We start from the raw sequence: 23,939 nt of genomic DNA on the forward strand, positions 1-23,939 counted from the left end.
TGGATCCTTGGTCCAAGGACGTCATGATGTACTATTATGACATAAAAAGGATTAGTAGAAAACATATCATTTCAATAACATACTATGTAGAATGTTTCAACATATTTTCAAGATTAAAGACATGCTTTGATCAGCTAGAGTTTTGATCAGCCAGAGAGGTAGGATCCAAAAGATTGATTTTACCTGTTTTGAATACCCTGGATATAGTGACGTAACTCCAAAAGATTCAGGTTATTATTATTGCTCTGCCAAATACCCATTAGAAGATTTTTAATCTTTTCCCAATCTCACTGGGAAGCATTATATTTGGCTGCAGTAACACAGACATATTTATAATTAGTATGGCATTCAAACCTTTCCTTAAACTTGAGAATATAAAGCTCATTTCCAATATTTATTACAGTGGCTTCTAGGACATTCAACTCAGTTTCAATACTTTCATCAATATTTATCTAATTATGGAGGGCTTTGAAAGTATTTTGAGCCAAGTTATTAAGAAAATTCATATGTTGTAAGTTTTAAGACATAGCTGCAGAGGCTGTAATTATAGAAACAATGAAGAAAATTAAAGTAGCCACTCCAAGGATTATAAGACCTAGAGCTCACTTAGGTCTGTTTAACTGAGCATACATCTCTTGCAAAGCCTGAACACCAACTTCAGCATACCACAGTTCTGAAATGTTGGTTGATAATAAGACAAAAGAGGGTTGGTGAAGGATCAATGTTCCTTTCCCTCAATTATAACTAGTGATTTAATTAATTAAATTGCATTTTTTACAGGCTACAAGATATTTATCATCCTTTCTCTTAATTCTCACATTTCCAAAAATTAAAGCATAAGGAGATTGAACAGAGGCCTGCAGGCCATAGCAGGAAACTTCCCTACAATTCCTGCCTACAAATCAGGCATAGGTCTGTCAGTAATGCAAAAATTCTGAGGCAGCAATTGAGCGCCAAACATCCTTCTAGATGCCACCTTGCTGAAGGTTAGGGTATTACCAACCAAACCTCCAGGGGTGGTAGCAGTCATGAGTAATTGTCTTTTGTCAATTCTATGAGATCCGCCTAAAAGTATATCCCTATTTCTAGACACTTCATGTTGCACTGGCAAGACATTTACATAATCCATCCATTTAGGAAAGGGGCCAATTTTATTGCAGAATGATTAAGGCCATAATATATTGGTGGATAGTCTATGTAAGTAACTGGCCTGTATGGGAAAATTCCATCTCAACAATCTTTCTATTTTGACAACTGTCCAGATATATAAGTATAATCTTAAATTCTAAGGATCAGCAAGATTATGCTGATATAATATGCCCCCATATGCTGTCTTTTCCTCAAAAGATACCTGTAGACAGCTAACATGTGTATTATGGAGCCAACATATAGGCAGCTGACCACTATAATCAGTATAATTAAATCCAGTCACATGGAGGGATTTTTCAGTCCACATTGTAAGGTACATTGAAGGTGGACTTGGGGAATGGGTCCACAGAAGTCTCTTCATAGGTTTTTCTTACCTGGCAGCTTGTGAAGCTTTATGCCTATAAATTCTATGGTAGGAGATTTACCTTCCTGTGTCAGGTTTTTCAGCCATTTCCAAGATGACAGGTTTAGATTCTATCCTTTGAAATCTGATTTAACTTACTGAACCATGTTCAGCAGCAGCAAGACTTTTTAGTTCACAGTTTAAGAAAAATTTTTGAAATATTTTGTAAGATTTAGTACATGCATGTAAGGTCCTGTTTCCCCCTTTTTTATTTATTAAAGTTGAATAAAAGTCATAGTATTATTAGTCTTAAGTTTCAGATAATAGCTCAACATAATACAAATAGTTTAATAATAACAGATTTATTATCTTCAGTTGGCCATGAAACTTAACAAGAGTCACTTATTAGCTATGTTAAGGCCAACATTATTATTATTTTTTAAATGTTTATTTAGTTGTAGATGTTTATGTGGTGCTGAGGATTGAACCCAGTGCCTCACACATACAAGGCTAGCACTTTACCACTAAGCTACAGCCTCAGCCCCAAGGCCAACATTATTGAGTTGGAAAGGGACCAGGGTAAATAGAAACTTAATTCTTACCAAATGTATGATTTGATTTTGACTCTCACAGAATTACAAAAATGAAGAATAAGCTGTATATAAAAATTTGCATTTTGAAATTAGCTCTAGATGAACTTTAAATTATTATCTTAACTTGGAACAAGGCGAGAGAGATTTTAACTTAGGAGAGGCAGCTTTTACCAGGGGCATGAGAGATATATACAGACATGTTTCCAGAATAGGAAGCATTCATGTTTAATAAGCATAGGAAAGACATTTTGCTCTTCACAATTAACAAAAAATGAAATAGAAAAATGAATAGCCCTTTACTTATCAATCTTAAAAAATGGTCACTATTATTACTAAATCTGATGAATTATTTGGGAGAATTTAGAATTTTATATGGCATTGACTTACCAATGACATCTTAAGGGACTTACATCAAAATAATCTTTATGTATAAAGAAACATTTGCATGAACATCTTTAATAACTTTGCTTAATATATAGTAAGATTAGCTTTAATACTTATGTGTAAGACATGACTTTACTAATTTTAAAAATATCAATGTGTACTGTAGGGCATTACCTTGTTTAAAGTTAAAGTTGAGAGCAGGCTTATCATGTTTAAGCTTTTTATTGAGATAAACTATTGGCTATTGAGCTGATTTGTTCATGGCTGTCTGTCTAGTATATTAAGGTTAACTATTTTTAGAATTATTTCTTTCAGTGATAAACGATAACAGGGGATCAGAGTAAAGCCCTGTTTTAATGTTTTAAAGACTTCCAAAACGTGTTTATAACTTAGAAGAGGAGTAACATTTCCACCCAGCAAGTTTATTCCTCCTGGGGCCCAGACTAGTATTTCAGTCTTTTTCTGTCTCTATGTTTTTTCTTTCTTTTATTTGATCTCTATTTAAACTGTGTTGTAACATCTAATAATTGATCAGGGACATGTTGACTTTTTTTGTAATTTCCTACCAATGTCCAGGCATAGCTGGATGATAAACTCATCCTTTGAAAATGAGTGGCCCTCCATAAATTTAGGGTGCTGTGTATTGTCTGTCTCCTTGAGTATCTCCATGAAGTTAATAGAACTTTCCTGAAGGCTTACTATAATTATTTATCAGGCATCCTGTTTATCTGTTGGATCCTAGTTTGTTTTGGCTCCAGACAAACAACTAGGTTTGTCCCTATTCTGTGTTATTGGGACATGGTTACGTAGATCTTTTTCAAACTATTCTTAGGGTGGCCTTCCCTTTTAAAGTTTAGCTAAGTAATAGCATAATACCTTTCTAGGTGAGGTCAGACATCTAGCATAAGTTGTGAAACATTACAATATATGCATTTGAACCTTTTGAAAATCTCCCTGAATTCATTCCTGTCTGTGTTAAGTTGGTGGGGGAGGGGGGAAGTCTCTTTGATTTTTCTTCCTTAGTACGTGTTTTTTTTTTTAAGGCTTTCTCTCATGATAATGATCATGGTTAGGCCTAATAATACATGAAAATGAGGCAATTTTTCTGATCATTGTAATTTCCCAGTATGTAAACTAATTGATCCATTGTAATGTCATATGTAAAATGGACAGATTAAGAGAATCTTCAATCCCTTCCTGAGAGAAGGTCTCAAAATATGGTTATATCTCATAATAGTACCCTTTAAACAAGTTAGTATCTTTAAATTGTCTTTAAATATATATATAATCAAGTTTACTTTCCAGTATAGGAAGAAACATACAAGTTTCACAATATATCTTATTGATAATAGGTTCAGTTCGAGGATCATGTGATACAAATGAATTCCCAATAAAATTCTATTCTTAGGGTGGCCTTCCCTTTTAAAGTTTAGCTAAGTAATAGCATAATATCTATTTTCTATAGTTTAGAATTAACATACAACTTTAATTTGAAGAATACTAGTTCTGATAAAATGTTCTCTCAAATCTAATGTATTTTAGAGACATCTTTAATAAACAGAATATGTAAGAATTAGTAATAATTATCATAATTATTGATGTTTTTGAATATCAAATTTAGTCCTTAAAGACAAGTTTCAGGGCTGGGAATATAGCTCAGTGGAATTTAAGATGGTATTTGAAGATGTCCATTATTATCTAATCAAGGATGTATGAATTTTTTTAAATACATTTTTTAGTTGTAGATGGACTCAATAACTTTTTTTATTTATTTATGTGGTGCTGAGGTTCAAACCTAGTGCCTCACTCATGCTAGGCAAGTGCTCTACTACTGAGCCATATAGCCCCAACCCTGGGTATATGAATTTTAATTCACTAAAAATTAGTCCTTGTTCAAACCATAAGAATCACTAAGCATAAGTAATAACCTTATTGGAATGAGAATAAACTAATGTACCAATAAGTTTTTCTCATCTCAAATATGGACAAAAATCTTGGTTTTTGTCATATCAGCATAATAATACCAGGGAAAAGTCTGAAAGATCCTAAAACTGATAATTTTATATATTTATAGCCAATCAAGTTATATATAAATCTGATTCTCAATTACTTTATCTTCCTATATCACCTGTCTAGATAATCATAATTATTATACCTTTGTTAGACCAGGACGAAAAAAAAAGACTACTGACTCCAATTAAAATCAAATTAAAGAAATCTTATTATTTCGACCAGCCTGGGCTGCCTCTCCTACCAAAAACCGAGAGAACAAGATAACACTGCAGCTTTCTTGCAGCCTAGCTTTATTGCCCAGTAAGTTACACAAAGGAGGGTTACAGATAACAAAACTCTGAAGAGCATAACACAAAAGCTAATTTACATTTTTGATGGCCCTGACATCAGAATTTATGAAGGTCATTAGAGCCTCAGAGAGGGTCTTTATCTGGCCAGGGAAGGCCAAGATAGATGAGGCATCACTAAAGTTTCAGAGAGGGCTGCTATCTGGTCAGAGAGAGCCAGGCATGGGTGAGCTCAAGGCATGGGCAGGCATTCCAAGCAAGTTCAGAATTTGCAGTAATTTATAGTAAAGCTGAAATTAGCTTTTCATGGCTTTGTGGTGAGATGGCTCCCAATTTTAAGAAGGAATCAGGCTGGGTCTATCACCTTGATAAGAAGAAATATTTCAGTGGAAATGTAACCAAAGCCATTGGACACTCTGTATATAAGATTATATTTATTTATCATATTATAAAAACCTGGACAATAATTAGGAATTAAAGCTTATTTGATGGTTGTAACACAACCTTATAATTTAATGTAAATATCTCTTGAAATAAGCATTTTATAGCAAATTACATTTATCTTGAATATCTCTTAACTATAAAAGGCAGAGCATCAGATAAATGCATGTATGAAAATATAAATTATGTTTCCTTTTAAAGAAAAATGGTTAGAAACAAATAGACATATATGTTAATTATCCTATGAATAAAAGAGTATAGGTTACTTAACAACTGGAAAAAATATGTATCAGGAATAAATATAATAGCTTATCATTATATAATTATCCAATTTAAAATAAATCTTATTAAACCACATGGTTCTTAAAAGTATTTGGATCCATTTTTATTTTACTTTTAACATTAGGAGTCTACTCATATCTACGTGATATCATGTAACGTGGTTAAAACAAAATTCTTGTGCATATATTTATTCATTTCTTGTATTTACAGAAATCAAAAGAATAAGGATCTTTGGTTGTCACGAAAACATTAGGAGAAAAACATCTCAGATTGCCAGCTTCTCTGTAATGCTATTTTTGTAATTTTTCCTTAGTAACACAAACCACAGAAAAAAAGAAAGAGGATTCCTAAAGGAACCTGTCAAGAGATAAAACTCACGTTATTTAACTTGGAAAATAAGTCAGGCTTAGGGCTGTGATGCAAGAGTTTGTCGAATCAAGTTTTGCCTGAAAAGCAATATCTTTCGTTGGTGGGAATATATTGAAGATTTGAAGGAAATTTTTTTTGACAGCTGAGGGTTTGTTCTTAAGGAGTGGAAACTGCAAAGGGCAGGCTTGGAGCTCTGGCTGCACCCGTGCATGGGAGGGAAAAAAAAACAAAAACAAAACAGGCTGGTAGCTGGGAGGCGGGGAGGAAGCCCTGCCTGAGTGACAATGGGAAAGTCTAGATGGAAGCCCACAGAAGTGCAGGAGTATCCTTCCGTGTTTTTCATGACCCAAAGTTTTGCCTGAAGTCCCGGGAATTTCATCCCCAGTATCGCCCTTCCTGAGCTTGTTGTAAGTCGGACAATCAGCAGTTCTGACTGAACCCGGCTGGGCCCAGCGACATGCGTCCATGGCTTTGTGCTGTTTATTCTGCACCCCCCCACCTCGGTTACCTGTATAGCTTGGAGCTGGTTTAGCATTTTTCCCACAATTATCAAAGGGCCCCTGGGCTGTCTGGGCTTTGCTTGCTCCACCAGCCGCATTGTGCACCATGCCTGACTCTCAGGCAAGAGTCCTTGGCCCTGGACTTGTCTGCCTGCATTTCTCCACTTTAAATCCGAGACCCTATTTCATGGGCATTCCGCCAGTCCTGGTTGTCCCGCGCCATGTTTGGCTGCCATGGTTGTGGATTAAGCAGCCATTCCCAGAGTTTCTTTTAGTTGCCCGGGGTTAAGAAGGTGTGGGGCGGCAGCAGCCACATTTTCATCTTGCAAATCGCCATCAGCGCCTGGCTGGCAGGCTGGCTTGCTTGCACTTCCCCTTTGCAGCAGCAGACGCTTCAAAAATCCCATAACCCAGAGGTGGGATTCAGCAGCAGATGCTGGCATTGTTATTAGTTTTTAATGCAGTATGTGTTTGGCACCCAAACTCGGTCATTTAAGGGGCAGAAATATTGCCAGCAGCGGCATAGACCCTGCATCTGTTTTAGAATAGCAGCCCGTTTATAACCTATTTCGATCTCATATAGAATGCAGTGAAGAGGCTCAATAGATTTCATTGGCCCATTTTAAATCGCCTGATTATTCCCCAAAACAGTAGAAAAATAAAATTTATTTCTCTAGAAGAACAGAATTCCTCGTATTGACGTCCCACTATAAAAAAAAAACTTTCCTCTTTCCTCTTATTCTCTAAACATCCATCCCCAGTACATAAATCTAAAAAATTCTCAGCTTAATATTTCAAAATACAAAAAATCCACAATAAGTGTGCTTTTCCTATGAGAGAGGGCTGAATGTAACAATAAACATCTCACCAATTACCTTAATATCCCAGCGGGCCTCCAAATCTCGACGTCTGCCCGAACTGATGAGATGAGTGGTGTGAGGACAGCCTTAGGCCTGAGCCTAAGCAACTTCATTTTAAAAAACCTGCATTCTCACCAGGGACACACAGAGCCCACCAATATGGCCTCAAACAAGTCACTTCCCCTCACCCTGATAAACAGAGTGGCTTCTGACAGGTTGTCCTTGCCTGATAAGAGGGAAAAGCAAGAAGATCAGGGTGGAGACCACTAAACCAGATGTTTCTGACCCCAGGGTAAATGACATCACGGAACAATCCTTTGGTAGCTGATAAGGATTGAAAGGAGGGTCAAAAGCCCCAAAATTTAGTATAAATAATAGAGCTAATGAACAGGGATTCAGCCAGCCGAAACAAGGATGCACTGGAGCTGGAGGGCCTGATGAGGACCTGGACTGACATCCCATCACTTGTCATCATTTTCCTGACCCTCTGCGTGATCCTCACCACTCTCAAACTCTGGATCCTAGTGAGAGCCGCAACTTCTCCATACAACCCTCTCCCTCTCCTCAACCAGTCGTCCACTCCACACCAGGAGAAGCCTGCCTTGGTTCCGGACCTGCTCACCACGGTCTGAGTGAGTGTGCATCTGCTGGACTTGAAGCCTAAGGCTTCAGACTTTTGATCTGACACTGAATTTAACATGCAGAGGGAATGTCGTCATTAGCCTGTCATGTTTAAGTGTGTTTGCAGTGCTTAGAATTAATCTAGAATTTTTTGCAGTGAATTAATTAATCTAGAATTGTTTGCTGTTAATTGATTATGTCTATTGCAGTTCCCAGCATTAAGGATTGTCGTTTTCTTGATTAAGAACCCATAGAGTGAAATTTTATTGAGAAATTTTATTGAGTAATTCTTTATTTCTCCCCCTCGACAGTATACATCACAACTTTGCCCCCTCGTGACAGCTAGGTTCAAAAGAGCTGGCTGTAACATTAACTAAGAAAATGGCAAAGAAATCACGCAACACACAGACATGAGTTTCTCAGGTCAAGGGTGGGACTGTTCTGAGACCTCAAGTGTCCTCTTCCATGCTGGAAGTCAAGAGGGCAAGAGAGCGAGTGCACGTGAAACCCCTCTGTTTATTAAGGAAAAGATATTTGATAGAATATTCCACCCAAATAAGGCAGGGATAATAATTCAAAGGTGGGGGTTGCTCAATTCCATTGGGTGATGATCAAGCCCAGAGCTGAAGCCCTTCCTTACCGGGCAAAGGAAAGGACCACTTGCTTCGCACAGTGTGTGGTGTGCAATGCCAGTCCAATACCCCCTTTATTCAAGGCTGGAGGGGGGGGGGCAGTCTTGGTTTGTGTTCAAGGCGGCCGCCCCCCACACAGGAGGACCTGGGTTGTTCAATTCCTAGCACAAACACCCAATGTCCCCAGTCCCCACAGAACAAACATAAACGACAAAACACAAAACAGCAATGACAAGGAAAAAAAAGACAAAAACCTGGAGAATTGAAGGATGAACCACATTGCAATGGACATGTCATCTTTTTTTGTTTTTGTTTTTCAGATAGGATCTTGAACCAGTGGCTCTCCTGCCTCAGCCTTGGACATGTAATCTTTTGTCTGCTATAGACATCACCACCACCACCACAACAATAACAGTCACCTAATTTCATTTGTAAAAAAGAAAATGACAGTTTGGCCTTTGATCAAAGCCGGGAGATCCATTCAATCCTCTGACCACACCAGCTTCATTTTGCATCCCCGCAAGCAATGAGAGAATGACTGGGAATACCAGTGCTTCCTTCACACACTTCAGGTGAGGGACCAAGATCTTAGCCCTCCCTCCCAGTGCTGGGCCTCACAGTTTCTCCTGCCCCACTCCAGGTTTCAAAAGCCCAATTTTAGTGTTTGCCAAACTTCTTGGCTGGAAGTTTTACTGCCCCCTGGTGTTATGAGGAAAGCGAGGAGAACCTCACCTGCCAACAGACCACTAGAGGGCAGCAACACGCCGGTGACAGAACAACATTGTTGTTCAGGGGCTTACTCTGGTGCTTTGGGTCCTGAGAGGCGAAGAGGCCAGTACTGCTTTCTACAACAAAATTAAGAAGGGAAAGCTTATTTTGGATTGACATGTCCAGGAATGTCTGATAGGTAAGGTGAAAAGAAATGACCAGAGGAGCTTTTGGGGGGGACACCTCATATCCAAACCATAACAGAATACTAAAATACTAAAAAAAAAAAAAAAAAAAAAAAAAAAAAAAAAAAAAATCTTGCAATCTAATGGAAAGTGAAACCAATTTGAAGTATAAGTAGAAAGTGGCACAAAGTGTAGATTATGAGCAAATCTCAATGGGTGATAACTATGTGAAACAATACAATGATGTGGGATTTGATATATATGTAAAGCAAAAATCTGGGGGGTAGAGAGGAGAGTAAAGGAAATTAATATTTTCCAAGGAATTTTCTGTAGTCTGGAAAGAGGGTAAAAATATCAAGTAATTTAATTGTTTTAAATCAAGGATTCAGGATATAAACTATAGGTTGGCCCCTAAAATAATGAATAAATAACTACCAAGGTAAAAGAAAGAGGACTCATAATATTTACCCAAATTAAGGCGAGAAATGAGGGGAAAAAATGAGGAAAACAAACCAGGCACAGTGGCATACACCTGTAATCCCAGTGGGTTGGGAGGCTGAGCAGGAGGATCATGAGTTCAAAGCCAGTCTCACCAACTTAGGCCCTAAACAACTTAGCAAGACCCTGTCTCTAAATAAAATATAACAAGGTCTGGCGATGTGACTTAGTGGTTAAGTGCCCCTGGATTCAATCCCTAGTACCACCCAAAAAATAAAAAAAAAAAAGTAACAATTCATAGGGAGACCAAGAAGCAAGTGGGGTGCAATGAGTTCCATATTTGCAATAAAGATTTAAAAGTTAAAGAAGCATCATTTGGATCTTTGTGGCCCCTTCGGCAATAACAATATCCTGAAGGTCTCCAGTACCTAGAATAGCAACCATCTTCATACCTGGATGGTTTTTTTTGCATGTCACATTATTATGCCAAGATGGGATGAGACTGCAACTTAGACACAAGATTCAGCAGCCACCAGGGAGAACACTGGTGAAAAAAAAAAAAAAATCTGGGCCTCACGTGTTATCTATCTCCTGCTTAGACTGCTATTTTTTGTGATTTTTTGCTATCTGGGCCCTGTTCTGTCTTCTTTCCTAGCTCCACAGGAATGATCAACGATCCCACTTATTTGGAATTTCCAATCCAGTATTAAATAAGAGTTCTATAATTACCATTCCTTTTCTTTCCCTAATTATTCCTTAACCTATTGGATACAGACTATCCCCTGAAACCCTCAAAAACTCCACTAAATTTGTTATTGCTAAGTCTTCTACCAAAGATGTCTAAGATATTAAATACATTTACCCCACCGTTCCCCAATCTTTATTTAGTTTGGCCACTCTGCAGCACTTGGTACTACTGAATACTTGGCCTCCCATTTTGAAACACTTGTTGGCCTTCTTGATGACATCCTCCTCTGGCTTTCCACGTTTCTTCAGTTGCAACACTTAGTCTTCAAAGTTTTTTTCCTTTTCTATTTCATCCATAGATATTGATACTTCTAAAGGAGTAAAATCCTATACCTTCCTTTTGGATGCTGTACAACCAAGAGTTCCCAACACAAATATCTTAGAAAATGGGCAAGTATCAAAAATGAAGCTGGATGACATAGCACACACCTGTAATCTCAGTAGCTTGGGAGGCTGAGGCAGAAGGACCAAGAGTTCAAAGCCAGCCTCAGCAAAAAGCAAGGTGTTAAGCAACTCAGTGAGACTCTGTCTCTAAATAAAGTACAAAACAGGGCTGGGGATGTGGCTGAGTGACCTAGTGCCCCTGAGTTCAATCCCCCACCTCCAAAAAATGAATACTATGAGCTGAGTCCCAGACATTATACAGTGGTGGGAACTGTGGTGAACTGGAGAGCTCAAATCCCATAAGGAGAGGTGTTTTTCATTTGGCTCAATCTAATTATGCAGGGCAGCAGCCCTACATACTGCAATTTCCCCAAAGTCTATTTTTATGCATAATTTCTTCATCTTAAGAAATACTGTGATTAATAATGACAATATTTTAAAAACTCCAGTAGACTGATTCAACCTGTAGCTAGCCTAACACTTCAGCAGATTCTCCTTAAGCAATATCATCTACTCCCATGTCAATATTTATTTTATGCTGAAAATTTCAAAATCTTCTTTGTTAACTCTTTCCTTTGAGTCTATATATTCATATACCCAGATGCCTTTTTTTAAAAAAAGTTTTTAGTTGTAGTTGGACACGTTTATTTTATTCATTTATTTACTTTAGGTGGCGCTGAGGTTCAAACCCAGCTCTTCGCACATGCTAGGCGAGTGCTCTCTACCACTTAGCCACAGCCCCACCCTCATCCAAATGCCTTTTTGACATCCATCATCCCTACTCAGTCTGTCTCCTTGAAATTGTCTCTCTTTGCCAGCTTGACTTTCGAAGCTTTCCATTGAAATGATAAGAAAATCTAACATATTTCACACTGTTTACAAGACCCCTGGAAGTCTTTCCCAGCAAGTCTTTCAGTGCAGGAATGCTATGAACGAGGCCCCTTTGCATATCACTTCTTACAGGCCACTGCCTCTCCTCTACCTCCACCCCCCATTACCTTGTTCTTCACATGTCATAATACTTAGCAATCAATACTCAGACAATAAATGTTTATTTACTCTACCAGGCTAAGATTCAGAATGTAGAAACCATGTGTACCTTGCACACCGCCGGATTTCCCAGTTCCTTGAACAGCGTCTAGCACAGTGTTGACTCTTAAAACATGTCCGTTGCAATAATAATTATACCCACTATTGCACATAGCTATTTGAGTTCTCTCCTAATCCTCATTCTCAAACTCCTTAAGAGAAAAAAATTGAACTTCAACTATTGCATTTTCCTCAAAAAGCCTTTCTTAGGATGAATGGGCCAGTTGCATGTGTATGGTTAACTGAGTCACAGGCCTCTTTAATGAGCAGAGGTGCGGGGTGAGAAGATCTGTAATGAGAAAATCACGAGAGTAATTCAGCGCAGATCCAGGTCCCGATCCTAGTAAACACGTGCACCGGCCGGCGCGAAGAGGGCGGGCATTGGGGAGACAGATCCCGGGCGCCTGAACGTGCTCGCTCCCGTGGCCGCTTCCACCAGGGCGTGCAGGCGAGCGCACGTGCGTCAGCTAGACCCAGCGTAAAGAGCGCCCGGGATCCGGCGAAGAAAATGATGGAGGGAAAGCTGCGGCCTGGGAACAGGGAAAGGTGTAGGGTAACCTGTGCTCTGGGAGGGGAGAGCACGGAAGGGGAGGAGAGAAGAAACGCGAGCTAGGTAAGGCAGGCCAACCTGGGCTCGCGAGGAAAATTGGGCGGGGTGGGGCGTGGCTGGAGCAGCCAGGGGATATAATCGTGGTGCGACTGGTTAGTAAGTGTATTCAGAGTACGGGGTCGAAAGCATCTGCACCTGGAGTCACGCGGGTAAGAGAAAAAGGCAGAAGGGCGGTGATTTAGGTTCCTCTCTCCGACCCAGCCAAGCTCCGTATCCGCCCAAGACAGGTTCCTTTTCTCAGCTGGCGGCCAGAGCCGCTGGGAGCTCCCAAAACCCGGCTGGCTCCGCCCCTACGCTTAGAGGGCGGTAGGGGCGTGGCCCGCCCCTTCCTCGGTTGGCGTACGCGTCAGCCGGAGCCTGACGCAGTGACGCAGTACGTCCACGTAAGTGACGCGCAGGCCCGGGCCGCTCCTCCTTCCCTGAGTGAGTGCCGGCCGGGTCGGGGCGGGGGAGAAGAGGGAGGGCGGGGGAGGGAGAGGCGACCCGGGAGTCGTTGTGGGCCGCGGGCCGGACCGGGTCCTGGGGCAGCGGGAGCTCGGGCGGGGCAGAAGGGCTTGGTGGGCCGTTAGAGCGCCGCCACGGCTGTCGGGTTCCCTCCCTTGCCGGACTTGCGCGCCCGGGCGCCCCGAGCCTCCGGCGCTGTGCCCACCCCGCTCCAGCTCGCGTCTCCCGACTCCAATTAGGTCAGGCTCGGGAGTCCCGCGGCCGCGGCTCCGGCCCGCAACGCGCGGCGGCTACTTGGCTCGCCTTTCTTTCTTCCCTCGCCTTCCTCTCTTGCCTCACCCTCCCCCCCCCCCTTCTTTTCACGTTCCTGGGTTTTGTTTTTTCGTTGTTTTGTGCTTTAGGGGTTTTGTTTCCCAGCACGAGCTCATGGGTGTACATTATCATGCTCCTCTTTTGTAGAGCAACCCGAAGGCCATGGAGGCTGAAGAGACGATGGAATGCCTTCAGGAGTTTCCTGAACATCATAAAATGATTCTGGACCGATTGAATGAACAACGAGAGCAGGATCGATTTACCGATATCACACTAATAGTCGATGGTGCGTAGGACAGTGGTCAGAGGAGCTTATTTATGGCTTCAGTTCTCCCTTTCCACCACCCACCTTTTTCCCCCTACTCTTTTTGGGCTCCCTACCAAAGTCTGGATGGTGTGCACTGAAACTGGACGACACTTGTCAGTGTCTGCTTGCATAGACAGTACTGCAGAAATCTGGTTGGTCAGTTGTTCTTTCAGTATAGCCTGGTATTCATCGCATTTTAACTTCTTGCATCCTGTTAAAGTTTTCTATTGCACGCAAGAGTGCAGGATGATGAAGTTTGGCATATAGACTACATCTCAGAATTTTTGGTTAATAGATGAGAATGTCTAAAAATGTTTGGTTGATAGTCTCCTGTTGGTAAGCTGCTTTGAGAAGTCCTCCTACAGGAGTCATTTGGGAAGTATAGGTTTCTGGTTTTTCAGATGATTTTGGATGGAGAATGTGAGAGATCCTCTTTGGGAGTCCCCCACAAATAGTTGAAGGCTTCATCCGTCTTAATTGTCATAAAGGAGACAAGCACAGCTTGAGTATCTTTTCTGTTTAGTGAAAACAGACTTTTCAAAGCAAGCTGTTCTTTATTTATTATAGGTTCACCGAAATTGAATTTCCACATAGTATGCATTTTTAAAACGTTTGCTATTGCATACACATCAAACTTTGTGCTTATACTTATTTTACGGTTTTTGTCTCCAAATGCTGTGTGATCTTTTGGATTCTTCATTTAGCAATTTCATTGAGTAGTATAGACATCTTATTTCATAATTGATGCTCACAGAAAGAGCTAGAAAATTCCTTACCTAGTATTGTAAGTGGGCTTTTATAAAAACTTAATTGTCTTTGAAGTAAAAATTTGACTTCTTGTTTAAGTTTAAAATTTGCCAAGAGAGCTGACCATATTCTAACTTAGTTCAATAATTTATACAGATACTCTGTTGCAAAAAAGATCTATTTTACTTTTTATATTTTATGTTTTACAGATTTTAACATTTGATTTTTTGTGCATAAGTATGTTTTGTTTGTTTTTTCCACCTTAGGACATCATTTTAAGGCCCATAAGGCTGTTTTGGCTGCTTGCAGTAAGTTCTTCTACAAATTCTTTCAGGAGTTTACTCAGGAACCTTTGGTGGAGATAGAAGGTACGTTTTCGTTTTATGTGCAATATTTCAGTGGACATAATTGGTTCTTTAACTTTTAGACTATTTTACCTTTCATCATGGAGAATAGGCATCAATGATTCCTTATTGAGCAGCTAGATAGATTATTCTTTTGACATTTTTGAGAATCTTTACTTCTAATAAATAGTTTGGTAGCATGATCCTCCAGGAAAACTTTTAGATAGTAGATATTAGTGAGCAATAAAAGACTTTTCCATTGCTGAAACCAGTCACTGACTTTTGAAATTATGCATAAAAATTAAATCACCATCTTTCAGACAGGTGGGGATACTGTAAATTATAGGAGAGGCCTTTATATTTATATTAACAGAGGTAGTGATGTACTAACAGTGATGTAGATGACAGGCACAAGGTGAAGTGGGCTGCTATGATATGGAAGAGGCTAGGAATGATGAACTCAGGTAGCATTCAGAAAAAATTCTATGGAATGTCTCAAGAGGGAAGGAATCATCAGTTAGATATTAACTTGAAACAAAAAGTGATTTTTTTTTTTTGTAATTGACATTTTCTAATAACCTATCAAGTGCCAAGCATTGTGCCATGTAGTTTGTATATTTTCTGAGGCTCACATTAATATTTTAAAAGTAAGTGGTGTTATTTCCAATATACACAGAGGAGACAGAATTCAAAAGGTTACTTGCCCAAGGTTGTCCACCTAGCAAGAGATTGTCTATGCTGTTAATTACCATGATTTTATCTCTTGTTGCTACTCTCTCCCCCTGTTTCATCTCCTGTCAAAATCCAAACAGTGGGTCATAAATTATTTGTATACATAAATACAGAATCTTATTTCAGGGTTTGGGGGTTTTAGTTTTATATCTCTTTCACCATATACATATTCTTTGTTATGAATGGGTTGCCTAGGAACACCATTCCCTTAGAAAAAATTTGATGCCTAAGGGAGTTAAAAATGTCTTTTTATTTTGGCATATTCCAGTTGATACATCTGCAGCTAGATTATCTTTTTTCAGTCATGGAAAGAGTGTAGGCATAATGGGAATCCATAGAGCTTACCAAAATGAGAATCTAGCTGTTTAGATGGTTTTTGTTTTACTATAGGGCAAGAAATCCAACAGTTGATTCATCTGATGTTTGCTAAATATTATGAAGTTACTTTACCTCAATTACATATTGATCTCCTCATTTGAAAAGAGATTAACAGACTTATAATTATTAATTGAAATAACCTGTGCAGAATGTCTGGCATGGTGTTTGATGCATTGTCAAGGCCTAATAAGTGGAAGCTATTTATAATATTAAAAAACTAATTATGTATTATATTCGATGCTAGAAATTCAGAATTCATGAGTAAGCTGACTAATGAAGTTGAAAATGTGATAGCAACAGCAAAGGACTGCAAAAAGTGTTAGAGACTGTTACTGTTTTATGGCATCACTGAAGAGGGAAAATGAGAGGTTTAGTCTACCTTAGATAGGGATTTCAAATGAAAGATTACTTCTAAGCAGAATATTAAATTTTAAAAAATAAGTGGCCTCTGCTGGAGTACTCATTGTTAGTGGAGAGAGTAGCACTGGAGTAGTAGGCCCTTTTCTGAAAACTTGTCACCTTGGGATTTTCTCTTCTTTGTCTTGTTATATCCGTAATATCACAGGACACAGAAGCCTTCAGTATTTCAGTTATAGACAGATAAAGTAATATAGAAAGCACTCTTTGTGGTTTTTGTGCAGATTTAGGTTTAAAGAATGAATTTAGTTCAGTGTCATGTCTTAAGGTCTTAACTGTTCTATTTTTCAGTTACCTGGCTATAGAGAAAGTGCTCAACACATAATTAGAAAAGCTTAGTTTTAGTCCTGGTCTTAGTATTTTTCAGCTATGTGACCTTGGATGTCTTGACTTCCTTTTTTTTAATCTGTAAAATATATCAAATGGTTTTGTATTATGTCCTGGACACTTTGAATGTAACTTTTTTAAGACTGGATGCTGTTAAAAATCCTATGGAGAAGACTTTCATTTTTGTTTTAAGAGGCAATCTGTCTGGTTAGGTTCAGGCTGCCCCCTGGGTTGTGGATCCAATTCCAATTTGCTTTTAAAATTTTTATAGTGCTGTCCAGGTTCCAGATGGGACTGAACAGAAACCTTCCTGGGACCTGGCTGGTAGTCATGTCATAATACAGTTTTCAAAGCCATTGCTATTGTAACTTTGGGTCAGTGCAACTCTGCAGGTGAGCTTTAGATCACATACACAGATTGAGAGGACCTTTCTCCAGTTCCTTCATTACCATGATTTCCTCTGTACTCAAGCTCCCAGAAGCTCCTTTTCATTGTTTAGAAAACTGGGGGGTTAGCTTGTGTGCTGTTGTACATTTCCTGCAGGTGGATCTGTTTCCTGGACAAAGTGGTGGCAGAAAATGTAGAGGAAAAACATGAATTCCCCTCCATATTCTTCAGATCATCTCATTCCTTTGGCAGAGAAAAGAACTCTTAATAGTTTAATTGGTTCTCAGCTATATATGTGCAGCCTTAGAACTAGGACTTGTCCTGAGGCATAGCTGAGAGAAGAAAAATTACAAAGACACTTTCCCTCCCCACTCCTCTCCCCAATTATCCCCTTTTCTGCTTTTGTAGCTTGGTGCTTTTTTTCTGTTTCCACCCACTGCTCAGTTTTGGGATTTGGGTTCTCAAGTCTAACCTGGAAGATGTGGGAGAAACTCTGCTCTTTTGAGTTTTTCTCTTTCTAATCTACTTACTTCTATTTTCATAGTCCTTATGTGTATGCTTTATGTATTCTCTGCAGGATGTTTAGTTGTAATTAATGGACAAAATTGGGTGGAGCATGCTTGTACTTTATCTTAGCCAGAACTGGAACCTCATCTATAACAGTGACTTGGAGCAGTTCAAATTAGTTGTACATTAGAAACACCAGGAGAACTTTTACAAATGCCAACATCTAGGCTATAGTTTCAGATCAACTAAATAGGTCTTTCAAGGGTGTGGTTTACATACCTGTATTTAAGTTTTTTGACTCCTTGTTTTTCAGCATGTTTTCTGAGGACTAGTAATTAGTGGGTATCACCTGGGACATTGTTAGAAACATTGACTCAGTTTCCACCCAGGCCTACTGAATCACAAGATCCTCCAGTAATTTCTATGAACAGAGTTTGAGCTGCACTGCACTGGGACCTCAAATGTGTAATCAATGTTGAGGACCATTGCCTTATAGGATTTTGTAGAAGCAGATGACCTTTGTTTAAAAAATTGAATTGTAAAATCCTTCTTGGATGTCATTGTTATACATACAAGCTGAACTCTTTCATTGTTTTCTGGTTTCTTGGTGGTAAATTACCTTTGATTAGAACCTTTAATTCACCTTTGGCTTCTAAATAAAATTGTTGCCCTTGAAGCCAGTTTATATACCAGCTTAGCTTTGCTACATTCACTACATCCAGTCTTCAACATTTATTCATTCCCTGGTTCAGAACTGAGACTCCAATTTTCTTAATTCTCTTTCTAGTTTTCCTAAAACCACAGATCAATGCCTGTTTTCTCTTTAATGGCAAATCTTAGAATATCATGTCCAGATATTTTAGCCCCTACTATCAAAGACAAACATCCAAGTACATGTTGAGTAGGACTTTTCCCCCACTAATTGGAAGAATTCCCTAAGACTATAGGGAAATGCCAGATACTACCCTTTTTTTACTCTTTTTGAGCATTGCTCTCAGGGAGAAGACTCAGATTAAGGTGCTCATATTAACATTTTATTTAGATACTCCCAGAAACATTGTGTTCTCCTGTGCACTTCCATGAGAGGGGTAAGAGACTGGTAAGAAAATCCATTAGACCTGAGATTTGTAAGTTAGCAAACTAGTCCTGATAGAATACAATATTTTCACAACTATACATCATTTACCACTTCAATTACCTGGGCAGGTATTATCAGTTAGTTCATGTTAACTAATTTGGTTTGTTCATAGGACAGTTGTTGGGCTGGTCACATAAGCACCTGAGGTGTTTATAAAAAATACTCATCCCAGATGTGATTCCAAAGATGGGAAACAACACTTTTAAGTGCTCAGCTAAGTCTGACCAACCAAAATCCACAAAACAACTTCCACAATTCTTTATTCAAATTCTTGGAGGCCAGATGTATTTCTCACAATTCCAAATTTCAAAAATTTTCTAAATGCAGTTCAGTTTATATTCATATTCTCAGTGGAGTCTAGGGTAACATCCTGTAACCAAATATTAGTATTTCTGAAGTATAACATGTTGATATTTACTTAAGTGGGAAAAAGACAGTACAGAGCTGTATGTTCTGACCAAATTTTATTGACAAACTTGTAGGGAAACTTGGTTTTAAGAGGTTTGGGAATAGTAGAGATAATAAAGATACTGACTGTAGTTGAGATAATGAGATAAAATCAAGGTTTGTCATTCATTCAATATATGGTGAGTGAGAGGAATAAGCATATGTTCTATAAAATAGGAAATATGAGAGTAAGAGCAGATTCCAGATGATAAACTTCACTTTTGATTTACTGTTGGGTCTCTATATAATGACCAACTTTAAATGATTGATAAGGATCAGGAATTTCAGAAGAAAATAAGGGCTGAAGATGCTGCATAGGCAGGAATGAGCTTATGGCTGTCTACTTTTGCTGCAAAATACTGAGCAAATAATCTTTAGGTATAAAATGTATTGAGGCTATATGAAATTCATTAGGGAACAACAGTAGTGTCATGATGTTTCAGTAAATCTATTTTTTAATCTATCTGTGCATAGATTAAAAAACAAGAGATTAATGTACAGATGAACCAAGAGAAACAGTAAACACTTCATTTTCTTTAAAGAAATTTTCCTTTGATGACTTTCTGTTCCTAACTTCAGATTTTGTTTTCCTGAATATAATAGTGCTGGTTGTTAAAAGAGAAAAATGTCTATAGGCCATTTTGCAAGGAGCAGGTGCTCTTAATTCTCCACAGTTATATTGCAGTTCTTGACATGCTCTATTAATAGTATATGGCATGTGGAAACTTCTCCAGATAGAGGGTATTTTTTGAAGATTGTCAACAGACCTTTGGACTTGTACAAGAAAAAATAACATAATCCTAATATGAGATTCTTGGTAGTATTAAAAATTTTTATCTAAAATAGTACAGATCTCTAATATGAAAACCCAAGGATTCAGCAAAATCATTCTGATGAAAATATATTAAGCCAGGGCTGTGGCTTAGTGGTAGAGCACTTGCCTGGCATGTGTGAGGCACTGGGTTCGATCCTCAGCACCACGTAAAAATAAATAAATAAAAATATTGTGTCCATATACAACTAAATATATATATATAGATAGACACAGTGGCACACACCTGTAATCCTAGTGGCTTGGGAGGCTGAGGCAGGAGGCTCCTGAGTTTAAAGCCAGCCTCAGCAAAAGTGAGGCACTAAGCAACTCAGTGAGACCCTATTTCTAAATAAAATACAAAATAGGGCTGGGGATGTGGCTCAGTGGTTGAGTGCCCCTGAGTTCAATCCTTGGTGCCCCCCAAATTTTTTAACAAGAGTCAAGATATGGAGCTGGGGATGTAGTTCAGTGGTAGAAACTTGCCTAAAATGTGCAGGGTTGGAGTTCCTTAACTGCACAAGCACACAAGGGAAAGTCAAGATATAAACTGAAAGAACAAGCAGTAGTTGACCCACCTGCCTTCGCATAAAATAACCAAGAGGGGTTATGTGAATACATGGTACAGACAAAAAGAGCAATTTAGGGGACTTTAGAATTATGTAAAAGATCGTAGACCTATAATGACTGAGATTGCAGACCATTTTTCCAACCAGGAAGGAAAAGTTTAAAATCTTTGTCCCATCAACATCCTATTTAAAATTTTACCATAGATTTAGGAGTAAGACTATCTAGGATTGATCTTAATTTTTATCACTTAATAAATTATTTCATAGTTATAAGGATTCTGTTAATATTTGTATTTTGAGCCAGGCTTGATACATATCTGTTTTGATTAAAAATTCAAATCTCGGTGCTGGGGTTGTGGGCTTAGCGCCTAGCACATGCAAGGGGTTCAATTCTCAGCACCACATATAAAAAATAAATAAAGATATTGTGTCCAACTACAATTAAAACAAAAATTTAAAAATCTCATTCTATTTTAAGAAATACATAAACATTTATATAAAGCTCTTTATTTGTGCATTTTAATTTTTGGTCCAAACTCCCTAAAAGACAGCAAAACCTAGTTGTGTTTCACATAGGCTACTTTTGTATAATAAAGAAAGCATGATAAAAATATGACAACAGGAAGGCTGGGGGTGTGGCTCAGTGATAGAGTTTGCCTAGTATGTGTGAGGCCCTGGGTTCAATCCCTAGCGCCACCAAAAGCAAAAACAAATAGGACAAGGAAAAAATAATTGAGGAATCAAGTAAAATTAGCCTTTGATGAATCCAGTTATTTTTCATTTTAGTTTGCTTACTTGGAAACGAAACTTATTAGTATATTTTATGTGCTTTTCAATGTTCACATTGTTTTCAGACATTTTAAAGATAAGTATACTGAGGCTCAGACATTATCTTGTCCCATGTCAGATTGTGGAGGAACTGGTACTGACACTTGAAAGTTCTGACTTCCTTTGTGGTATCCTTTCTTTACACAAATACAGGGTATTGCTTTAAACACTTTGTGGCTATTCCACTAATATTCTTACCATTGTCGTATAGACCACATTCAGATGTATAAAGTAGTTGCAAAGAACATAATTGTTTTTGTCATTTGTAATTATATATGTTTTGTGCAGTTTGGACTTAGCATTTCTTAATCTAAAAATCTGTCAGTTTTTCCTTTGTTTTAATAATTCCCCGTAGCCTTGATTTAGCAGGCTAAAGCAATAATTTATAGGATTAAGAAGTATACAGAAATAGAGATTTACCTCAATTTTTAAAAACAAAATTGAAAAGTGGGAATCATAGAAGCCTAATTTTGAAAATAACTTTTGCCATTTATTCCTGATTTGTGTTCTGAATTTTAGAATGCACTGATAGGCACTGTAAGGTGAATGTACAAATCTAAAATTATTTCTCAACTAGGTTACAGTCAAGAGATGTCCATACATTGTAATCATCAGAGCAGATACATACACATTTAAATGTAGGGGAAGTATTAAAGAAGGTTTTGTTATTGAATCATGAAGGAATAGAAAGTCTGAAGAGACATACTGTGAAAATTGAGTCATTAATCAAAAACCTCCCAACAAAGAAGTTCAGGACCAGACTTCATTGTTGAATTCACCCAAACATTTGAGGAAGAGGAAGAGTTAATTTCAGTCCTTCTCAAGCTCTTCCAAAAAATTGAAAAGGAAGGAACACTTCCAACTCATTTATGAAACTAGCGTTTTCTTGATAGCAAGATAAAGAAACCACCAAGGGGGGGGGGGGGAACCTGTAGACCAATTTCTCTGAATATAGATACAAAAGTCTTCTACAAAATGCTGACAAACCAAATTCAACAGCATATTAAAAGAATCATACCCCATGATCAGGTGAGATTTACTCCTGGGACTCAATTAATGTGGTATACGATGTTTACAAAATTAATAATAAAAAATTACATGATCATCTCATAATAAGCATGAGCAAAGTAAACATTTCATGCTTTTGACATGAAAAGCATAGATATAAAAAAAAGTACATTTTGTCCCATTGTCCCAGATGTGGAACACTTATAAAAACTATGTAATATCATTATTTAATAATAAAGATAGTTGCGATTAATAACAAACTGTAGATTATGATTTTCAACCTCTTTTATTGTAATAGTGTCAATTTCATTGAGATATTCACAGAATTGAACACTTGGGGTTTAAGTGGGTTAATAAAGCTTTTTTGCCGGTTTCAGTGGTACACGCCTATAATCCCAGCAGCTTGGGAGGCTGAGGCAGGAGGATTTCAAGTTCCAAGCCAGCCTCAGCAATTGGGAGGTGTTAGTAGTGTTGGTATGTGGCTGTCATGTGAATTATGCTGTTAATGCTAATTTTTCTAGGAAATTTTTTTAAAAACTTGGTAATCAAATTACAAGCACTTTTTTCTTTACTACATATTGTAATTGACTATATTGATTCATATTGATTTGAATTAATGTGAATACATACTAATGAACATATTTTTTACAGGTGTTAGTAAAATGGCCTTTCGTCATTTAATTGAGTTCACATACACAGCAAAACTAATGATACAAGGAGAAGAAGAAGCCAATGACGTATGGAAAGCAGCAGAATTTCTACAAATGCTAGAAGCTATTAAAGCCCTTGAAGTCAGGTAATTATTTCTTGAGTGTGGTACAGATAGTTATATTCAGGCATGTTCACCCTATTAGTTAAAATTTGCAGTATGTGTCATGCCATTTAAAGAACCGACATTTTAAAATTAAGAATATCTAAGGATTTATAAAATTCTTCTAGATAATGATTGATTGTTCTTTTACTTGCATTTGATTTACTGTTATTGTTTGAAAACTGCTAAGAATTAAAGTAGTATTTTTGGTAAAGGAAGTTTAGGCAGCCCTTTGCAGAGTTCTGTGAGTTCCTGTAAACTGTTTTGTTGATTCAAATTATAAATTATTCATATCATGCTATATTCCATAAAGGGTTTGGCTTACAAAGGCTAGCACAGTACTGTTTAAAAATCACTGAAAATTGGTGAAGATGAAATTCTTAGGTTGGGCTAGGGTATGGAGATAATCAGATTAGAATAATAACATAAATGCATTCAATTTAAGTCTATATACTTGCTATGTGGGGTACATCTAGCTCTGAGTTCTGGAATGCAAGGAAAAGAAAAAAAAAACCTAGTATTCAGTTACATTATTCATTGTTTAAGTATCATCTCATCACTTGCTCCAAGGAGCCATTCCTGGTATTAAAACATAAAATTCCTCCTAGGGAGATACGAAGATAACATTAAGGAGTTATAATGAACAAAGACCTTAACATGTTTACAAAATGAATAGGAGCAATCTAAGATAATGACTAAGAATAAGAGCTCCGAGTCATTTTCCCTGGTTTAATATCCTAGGTCTACCATACTGTGTGGCCTTAATTGTCCATAAGTACCATTTCTTTTA

The 23,939-nt window shown here is 38.0% G+C and overlaps 1 protein-coding gene and 1 pseudogene across 5 annotated transcripts in view; both read left to right on the top strand.

The window, feature by feature from the left end:
• Positions 1 to 13,204, top strand: part of LOC113186211 (akirin-1-like) — a 55,139-nt pseudogene extending 41,935 nt beyond the window's left edge.
• Positions 12,441 to 23,939, top strand: part of Znf131 (zinc finger protein 131) — a 30,159-nt gene continuing 18,660 nt past the window's right edge. The window contains exons 1-4 of one of the 5 annotated variants that reach the window (XM_026393611.2): positions 12,441 to 12,638; positions 13,539 to 13,677; positions 14,712 to 14,813; positions 22,990 to 23,134. In XM_026393611.2, the coding sequence (XP_026249396.2) occupies positions 13,554 to 13,677; positions 14,712 to 14,813; positions 22,990 to 23,134 (371 nt within the window). In that variant the 5' untranslated portion in view covers positions 12,441 to 12,638; positions 13,539 to 13,553. The other 4 variants (XM_026393614.2, XM_026393613.2, XM_026393612.2 and 1 more) reach the window with 4 other exon arrangements.

This window comes from Urocitellus parryii, chromosome 1 (assembly GCF_045843805.1).
Source record: "Urocitellus parryii isolate mUroPar1 chromosome 1, mUroPar1.hap1, whole genome shotgun sequence".
Taxonomy (NCBI): domain Eukaryota; kingdom Metazoa; phylum Chordata; class Mammalia; order Rodentia; family Sciuridae; genus Urocitellus; species Urocitellus parryii.